Source organism: Acanthochromis polyacanthus, chromosome 2 (genome assembly GCF_021347895.1).
Source record: "Acanthochromis polyacanthus isolate Apoly-LR-REF ecotype Palm Island chromosome 2, KAUST_Apoly_ChrSc, whole genome shotgun sequence".
Taxonomy (NCBI): Eukaryota; Metazoa; Chordata; class Actinopteri; family Pomacentridae; genus Acanthochromis; species Acanthochromis polyacanthus.
In genome coordinates, this window is record NC_067114.1 from 12,513,067 (window position 1) to 12,522,440 (window position 9,374).

Sequence of the window (9,374 nt, forward strand, 5' to 3'; positions counted from 1 at the left end):
CAGGGGTCATTTTGTCTCCAACACATTCAAATTCTTCACATGTAAGCCTTTGTAAACCCAGTTATTTTCAGCAGTATAGAAAATTCCGACGCTCCTGAACGCACCATCCGCACTCGGCCGAGAGTTGCACAGACATGCAGCACACCTTCCTGAGGTTAAAAAAAACGTGCAGATGCAAAATTTGCGCCCGTGCCAAGTGGAAGCTCCGACCAGAGGTGTGCAGGGGCAAAATTTCGGCCCGGGAGAATTAGTACAATAGCGGCCCACAGACCCCTCTACTCGCATGTACCGATAGCTCAACAGGTTGAGCCTCCGCCTCTACTGCGGTAGTTGTGAGTTTGAACCCAATTTGTGGCATTTTGCCGCCGTTCTTCGACATTTTCTCAAAGTCCTGTGGTCTCCATCCCCCCACTTTTAAAAACAAACTGACGCTCTTGGATAAGACACCAATTAGACACCAACTCACTGTAAAATAAACCCGACCAACCAGATTCAAGAAAGTGCAGCAAGACATAAACGATCTCAAAGCAGCTTCCCAGCCATGAGTGCTACCGGCTATGTTCAATGGGGCACCTGGCCAAGCTGAAAACACTGCTGCCAGGAATAGTACCGCAAACAATGCGTTAGTAGTTCTGGAACAAACTGGAGTTTGACCAAAAAAAAAACAAACAAACTGGGATACAGGCACAGAATCTCAATTGTTTCGTGCAGCATAAATATAGATACATGCACAACAATGGTAATGTATCAGTGCCACTTCAGAACGCTCATAATATTAGAGAGTAGATATTCCAAACTTTTCTACGTGGAAAAACCACATTCCCTTCATATCATAACTTTAACCACATAAATAAATGTTTCTTTGACTGTGGACTTAAGCTAATCGGACAAAATCATCTCAGTCCTGTAAAGACAGTGATCAGTGACACCTAACATCGAACAATGAATGTTACCCTTGAAAAGTCTTGACAGCACAACAGTTTGCATAAATCACACTTTCACTTTCAAACTGACTAGCTGAATGTGATCAAAACACAGCCTGAGGTTAACTCGTGCTCGCTTGTCTAATCACTTCTGATAATAGTCTGAGCCATAAACTCTTAGCCTTTTAAATGCACTTTCATTTTGACAGTCCCTGTTGACCTTTCACACCGAGTACAGATGTGCCTCATTTATTCACAAATATTCCAACTTTGGCAATACAGCAAGAGGCTGAATGTCTGTCAGATAGCACAAAATGGGTTAATTCATCCTCAGGGTGGAAGACACGGTATGCATTGAACTACTGAAAAGGGTACAGTATGTCACTGTAGACACATCTATTAGTCCCTGTTACAGAGTTCTGTGGGGTTCATCAGACCCCTGCAGCCAGACAGGTGTTTTCACTCAACTTGGCCAATAGCCAGTGTGTGAACTAGACAGGAGCCGGTGGGAGCTCGACTCCTCATAATGAGCTTCTCTGAAAACAGGATTTGTGAAATTTTTGTGAGGCGTTTTAAATATTGAAAGCATTTTTGCCTCCATTTCTTTTTTCTGTGTAAAATAAGGCTATTATTGATGTGCGTTCTTGTTCTAACTTGACTCAGTGTTTCACTGAAACAGCTGGTGGTTTTCACCTCTGTGTGAAAAGTCTGACACATCGGATTCAGGCTTGGGATAAATTTGCCACTGGCTGCGCATTTCACGCAGCTCACCCCCTTTCACCATCTGCAGGTTATCGTTTTCAAAATCCACTTCACTACAGGAGACAACAGCAACAACCTCCAGGCAGCGACCTACCACAATGAAAATTACCAGTTTTGGACCATCCCTCCTCACTTACATTTAAAATTGGCTCCAGGGTTCACTAAGGTGTTCTTGTGGCACAATCCAGCCTTTGCACCCCAGTTGATGAAGCCATCATGTACTGTAGGTGTCTGGAGGCTTATCAAATGTAACTCTACAAAGAGCGTTGTCACATCCTGGGCCTTGTTCAGTGGCACATCAGTTCAGAATAATTTTGCAATGGCAGGTAGGGCCACACTGCACATACATGTGTACTTTTACAGGCTAGTTAAGTACAGGCCAGCTTCAGTCGTGGCTGACTACAGTATGCGGAAGAAGATCAGCTAGTTTTTATAGATAGTGGTAGACAGGTGTCTCCGCCGTCTCTTCAGTTTCTCCAGATTTGCTGCTTTGTCATTTTTGACTCCGTTGTATAGTTTGGAGCGCCAAACTGCGTGGTCAGTGCAGGTGGACGTCCATGATGAAGGCTCCATGATGAAGTCTTTAAGGTCCCTCTTCAGAACGTCCCTGTACCTGAGACAGGGCCTGCTAACAGGCCTCGTACCCTCTTTCAGAACACTGTGAAGGATCTCTCAAGGCAGGTGGGATTTAGGCATTTTGTGTACGGGCCCTGACCACAGAAGACGGTTGAATTTCAGTTGTGATGACAAGGGATGGGAATTGGTGATATCAAATGCAAGATTTACAGGCTAATGGGCTCCAAATTGTGAGGCCATTGTGAGATCAGGCAGTGCTGGAAGCCGATGCATGAGGTTCAGCCTAAGGGCCACATCTTGGGGTACTCTCACTGCATGGTTTCAAGGACTGATGCAATCCAGAAGTGGGCTATATCTTCCTATCCTCAGAGTGAAACACTGAGCGAAGTTAGACAAAGCATATTCTTTCATAATAGCGTGACATGTTTTAGTAACACTTTCCTCTTTGCATGGGCATAGAAAAAATGTTTGAATGGATTATGTTGAGTAACACAACGACTTATGCATGAGGGTAATTCATTACTAATTCACTTTAAAAAAAGCAAAGATAATGGTACATAGGCACTACTTTTTCCATCACCATTTAAAAGTGGATGTTCAATACCGTAGACTGTCACGAAATGCAAAGAAAACTTTTTCACTGCTAACCACCATAAAAAAAACAAGAACAAACCAAACCCTCTGTGGTGCTGAAAGTAGCCAGCAGCAGCTATTTTGCATGCGTTTCCTTATTCTTATTATTCATATTGGCAATGACATTAAATAAAAGCAAAATTAAGTGTTTCATGAATATTGTCTGTCGTTTCTGACCACACAAAAGTGAAAATACTGTAGTTCCCACATTGCTAATAGCATCTGTCTCTATTGTGTGGATGTGCTCAGTTATACTGATGTTTTCTTCACAAATTTACAACTTTGTGCATTTCATTTCCACCACAGCTCCACTCAGCTTCAACCTGAGTGGGGGTCTAATCGTCCTAAATAACTGATAATGGCTGTCAAAAGCTGACTCAGATTTCAAGCACAAAGAAAGCTGCAAAAGTAAGTGCATTCTAATTTGAAATGGATATACTTTACATGTTAGTTGGCAGGAGATTTGCCGTCTCAGCAATCATAGATCATTTAGGAAGGTTTTAGTTCTCAGCTGTAAAGACCAACAGAAGGTGGTTATTGGGGAAAAAGGCAGAAAATGTGCAAACATATTAATTAGTTGCTGTTCTTGAACAGTATTGGCTGGCACCTCCTATGAAAATCAATAAATAGGCTACATCAGAGTTAAGCATGCAATATTTTCAATGGATATCTTGCACGTCGAGCAGGTTAATGTTTTGAACTGGAAGCAAATGCGAGATAATTGGATCAAAAATAACCTGCATTCACCTTTTTCTGTTGTTCACAGCATTTAATAAACTCCACACCTTCAGCTTCTGCATCGCTTTTTGGGTCGTACCTGTCTGAACTACAAGGGTCACCTGACTTTACATTTCTGAGTGAGGAGCTCAGTGATTGAGGATCTGTTAACTCCCCTGAGAGGAGCTTGTTGAAAAGTCTGGGAGCCTCCCTTTGGAAGTGCCCTGGGTATGACAAACTGGGTGGAAACTCCAGGCAAACCCTGACCACATTGGAGGGATTAAATATCCCATTTGTCCTGGGAGCACTTATGGATCCCCAAGGAAGACTCTGTTGCTGGGAAAAAAGAGCAGTGGACTGCTTCTCTCACCCTGTTGGCACTGTGACACCACCCGGGATAAGTGGTTAAAAATGGATGAATGGCTGGACGGCATCCTCCATCAACTCTACTGCCTCAGTAAATTCATCTTAAAAGGGAATTTGTCGGACTGAAAATACAAGCAGGAAAGAATCCAGACCATGTCTTCCTGTAAGCAGCACATTACTACAAGCTATAAAAAGAAAATCACTAAAAAAAGCTTCCAAGCCTTCCATCACGTCTCTACTACAAAACCTTCCTCTGTGCATATCTCACTGCTGTCAACAGCTTTGTTTGCTGCAGATGCTCATTTGTGCAGTACCTGTATCCATCACAACAACAAGACACTGAAGAACTAGTTACTGAAATGATTTACAAAAGGAGCAGAAAATACAGGACTAAAAGCCCCTTTAAGGGCAAACATAAATGGTTCTGCTCATCCATGAACCAATGCCCTTTATTCTGTGTCATGCATTTAATGCAGCCTTGACTTGTCTTTACTGTACTGTATGTGCTGTCTCTCTGTAGAAAATGATTTTTTTTTCTTTGCAGCCCTCCAATGGCCTGTTTTTTGAAAGTTGAAGACGTTAATATTAAATTTAAATCCACCTGGTCATACTCGCAGGCAGAGTGAACCAATGCGGCCTATCCACGGGTTTACAGAAAGCCTTTCATTTATTACCAGTCTGCATTACTGTGCAGCGCCTACAGCTTTCAATCAGCAGCGACAGAAAAAAAGTTGTCTCATATGCTGCCATTGGCTACCAGCCTATGACGGGATTATACGAACCTCCAGTCGTGTTTTAGAACAATATCTGCAGCTCTTCGATGCCAGGATCTTCCTGTAATTAATGCTTACTAAGTATTCTCATTATAAATGCATCTATTTGCATTTTTGTTCGTATCCCACGTCTACTAAGATTTTAAGTCTTGATATCTGTTCATCATCAAAAGAAACTGAGCAGACAGGCCCACTCAGACAGAATAAACCATAAGTCACAGAGACTTAAGCTACAGCTGAGCTCTTATCTTAGAGTCTCCTTACTAATATGTTCACATACGTTTTTCTAGAAGAGCAAAGGAGGAAGAGATTCCTTCCTGGTCACGGATCGGCGAATCAGTCTTTTATACTTTCACAGACAATTAAGGGGTCATTTGGTATTTCGGTCTACACATGTCTTGTGGAGGTGAGACAGGCATCCGGTCCTGTTCCCTGAGGGGGTCCTGGGTGAGGAGCTGTGGGAGTGTGGGGTCCCTGCAGCAGGTCCTCAATGATGTGTTCTCTGCATTAACCCAAGCTTGTTCACGGAGATATTCTGTATTAAATATACACTGTACAGATGTGTTTTTTGCATTAAATATTGAGAAAGAGATGAGGATATTTCATTTCTTCCTCTAGACTGACTGTGCACTCATTCCAGTTTGATGGAAGAGATGTCCTTTCATTTAAACCTATGTAGCTGTCCAAACGAACCGTGTTACATCTCATCTCTCACTTACAATATACTCACACAACCAAAGCTTCATTTTATGCTTTTTCCCCATTTTTTATATGTGATTATACTTTAAGCTGTGAGCTGCCAAATGCATCCCAGTGCACAGCAGTACTGTACTGAATAGATCCAATGAAGACACAGCTGCAGGATGGCAGCTGTTGGATGCATGTGTTGGCATATTCAGACGAACTCATGTAGGTTAAACCCGCATGGCTGTGCTCTCTGAAAGGGACCGAGGTATTTGGAAAGCATGTCTGAAATACAAAAGTCAAGCAGCAGGAAATAACTGACATTAACGTTTCTGACTTGTTTCAGTGTGCTTTTACCTGACGAGGTCTCCGTGCAGCTGAACGTAGAGTCCCTGTCCGTCCCTCTGAGCACACAGCTCCTCCACTGTGGTGTTGGTGGAGCAGAGCACCAGCTGCAGGTCGGTCTGAGGGGTGGAGGAGGCCTGTGGTCCGGAGGCAGGCGGTTGAGGGTCCACTGTTCCCCCGTACAGACACACACAGCCCCGCTGGGTGTCCCCCTTCAGCCAGTCCCGCTCTCGTGATCCGAATCTGGTCTTTCTTGTCACGCAGCTTCGACTTCCATTCCGCTTCATGTTGCGCTGCTGACAGAGAAAGAGTCTTTCTAACACAGATCGTAATCAGATGCATATCAGCATGAATGACCCAGGGGGGCCTGAAGAGCTTTCAGGACATACTGCCCACCGTCCCTGACATGCTGATGGTATACTTCAACACAACATCTGTGCTGGTAGTTGCTAATTAGATCTCAATATCTGACCAACTCTAATTAAATGTTGGTTTCGAGCTGGTTCGACTCAACTCTACATTTTCTGAGCAGCCTTTGAGTGTAGCCGCAAGCAGCACTGTCCATAAGTTAAGCACAACCTTTAATGTTTTATTCAGCGTGTTATCTTTCTCTCTGAGGAAGGACTCTGTTTCTGCACCACTAAGCGGAATCACAAAACCATGTTGTTGTTTGTTCTTTCCTTCGTCACTTGTGATGATGCTAGCTGGTGCAGTAGTCGAAATGTTTTCCCTCAAAATGGTGCAACGCTAGATTATCTAACACTGACACAAATACGGATAAAATATCAGTAACACCAGCTGCTCATGACAGACTGCTGTTAACAGGCACAATAAAGGCATTATAGTAGGTCATTTAAGGAAGGCAATGATACGTGTCCACTGCGTGTCGTAGATTCACATTAGGGCACACCCATGCGCCATACAGCTGCTAGAGTTGGTCATGGATGCACCTTGAAGTCATATTTTTGTAGCATATTCATAGGCAAACCATGAAAGTCTGGAGTGCATCACGTTTGCTGATTTAAAGTCGTCACTGCAGCTGTTGAAGTCACCTTTGATTCTTGTAGCTGTAATATTCAGAGCCTCGCAGTACACTGCAAAACTCAAACTCTTACCAAGTCTATTTGTCTTATTTTTAGTCTAAATGTCTCATCCTACTCGATTTAAGATAAATTCACTTAACAAGTGACATTCCAGCAAGATGGAGGGACTTGTTTTAAGACAATGCATCTTAAATATCTTGTTAAGTCAACCAATCGTCCTGCTGGTCAAAATTGATCCATTTTAAAGTTTGAAAATGTGGATAAAAAAAACTTATTTTCACAAGGAAACTTCTGATGTCCACATTTTCAACATTTTTGGGAAATCTTTGAACATATTAGAAGTTTTATTGATATATATGTAATCACTTTACATATTTTTAGGATTTTTTGGAAGATTTTTACTCATTTTTTGAAAATATTTACAAGAATTTTCTTTCCAAATTTGGAAGATTTTTAAAAAGAAAATGTAAGGGATTTTTAAAGGAATTATTGGAATTTTCTTCCTGAAGGTTTTGCAAATTTTCAGAAATTTTGGGAATTTTTGTTCTGAATTTTTTTCAGACAAGGAAACAATATTTTTGGTGCCCCTTAAATGAGGACAACAGGAGAGTTAAAGAAGCCATTGCAGCTGTTTAAATCATCTTCATGGAGCCGTTATACTCACTGAGCCTTTCAGCAGTAACAAGTCTCACACAGCCAGACTATTTTCCAGCACTGACACAGAATGGTCTGACTGCACCTCAGTAGGGTCAAAAAAAGAGTGCAAAAAGTACTAAACGTAATCATCATATCATCTTGATTAAACCAATCAATTCATTTGTGTCACTTTTTACTGCCGAAGAGCTGACATACATCTACTCCGTCAAGAAAACCCTCCTCTAACTTTCACTTTTTAATAGCTTATAGGTGGAGAAGCATGTACTGCTGAACCACAGGTTAGAGGGGTGAGAAAGAGGTTCGTTTAAAACCCACACCTGTTGAAAAAAAAAAAAATCACAGTGTGGCCACAGAAAGAGAGCAGCCGCCTGACTTTTCCTCGTCAGCTACTGTCAAGGTGTGTCTGAAAGAAAGGTGGAGGCGGAAAGCAGCTCTGAACTGCTGCTGCTGCTGTGGAAACACTCAGCGGATGCCCCGGTTGACTACAGATGTACCGGGCACCTCCCAAGTGTGGATATGTGTCACTGTGTGAAGGAGTACATTAGTGCCTCTTACCTCGCCACAAATATTAACAACATGTATGAGCAGAAATACTGAGAGGTTCAATCAAATCTTTATACACACACAGGGTGACCTATTTTATGATGATGTGCCCTCTTCTTCAAATGCAATATAACCCACAGACACACACACAGCTGAGATTCTCTGTACATGTGTGTGTGTGTGTGTGAGGCAGCTGTATGTCATCACACATCTAAAATGTCATAGAAAACTGTGGGCCTCCAGATAAAGCCTCTAACATACTATGTGTGTGCATCTGAGTTGCTACTAATTGGCTTTGCTGCATCCCAATCACCCACAGATCAATCATCAATTAGAGATTACCAATCACCTGATGTCACAGCTGTTACATAATAAAGCAAGGATGCGCTGTAATTCCTGCACTTTGCCCCGTTTCTATCACCTACTGCGGTGCGAGAAAAGCCTGGCATGTAACAGAGACATTTGCCCAGCACTCTGTCCCGTTTCAATCGGCCCCTGCATCATGATCCTGCCGCTATGACCTGCCTTTAGCACTCGGATCCCCGTCGCAGCGTGAGCTCCGGGACCACTGCGGCTGCCGCGACCCGCAGTCCGATTCAGCCCCGCCTGGTGGACCACCGTGTCCGGCTGCCTGTCTATGCAAGCCCCGTTATCTCCGACATCGCCTCCCTTCTTGATGCCCGCCTGGATGTTAGTCGCAACGACCGCTGCGTTGTTGTCCTCGTCCTCCATCGCCATGTATGATCCTCGGTTCTTAACAGCGACACAAGCGGAGAGCCGTCCCGGTGCGCCACTCGCGGATTCCCACGGAGAGCTGAGGATTCATCCCGTGTGCAGCGACGCCATATCCCGACTGATCTGACCGCTGTCAGACAGGCCTGCCGGAGCCGATCAATAAACATTAAATGGGCGGGTTCACGGTGTTTATTATTCAGCAGCCACTGGCCTTCTCCAGGGGGAGAGGCTTCACAGGAATAATGAGAGAGTTTCAAAGCACGATTTGGGCGTCTCTTTAGTGGATTTGTAGGTTGAATGTGCAGTCTTTATCATGCTGATTTTTTAGCACTAATACAACACTCAATGCCATTTTCTGCTATGTCTTGGAGAGTCTTCTAAATATACAAAATATGCTTTTTTTGTACAAGCTATGTTGATCTGATGCTGCAGTTTCTTTAATAAATCAACAAAATCACCGATTTTAGGATTTGGGGGAACTTCTGCGATTTCCACAGTTAGGGTTTGACCCTACACCCCCTACTGGATCACCTGAACCTGGGGTACCATGTGAAACATCCACAGAATTAACTCTATGAATCCTGAAACCCAGCAGCAGGTATGAAAGGTATGTTATC

At 43.3% G+C, this 9,374-nt stretch overlaps 1 protein-coding gene across 2 annotated transcripts in view; it reads right to left on the bottom strand.

Moving 5' to 3' along the window:
* The window catches only part of phlpp2 (PH domain and leucine rich repeat protein phosphatase 2), a 44,191-nt gene extending 35,220 nt beyond the window's left edge, over positions 1 to 8,971 (bottom strand). Inside the window, exons 1-2 of one of the 2 annotated variants that reach the window (XM_051939607.1) lie at positions 8,548 to 8,971; positions 5,792 to 6,072 (exon numbers count right to left, since the gene is read on the bottom strand). In XM_051939607.1, the coding sequence (XP_051795567.1) occupies positions 5,792 to 6,072; positions 8,548 to 8,760 (494 nt within the window). In that variant the 5' untranslated portion in view covers positions 8,761 to 8,971. Of the gene's footprint in view, positions 1 to 5,791; positions 6,076 to 8,547 lie in introns of both variants that reach the window. The other variant, XM_051939601.1, reaches the window with a different exon arrangement.
* Between the last annotated feature and the right edge of the window lie 403 nt (positions 8,972 to 9,374).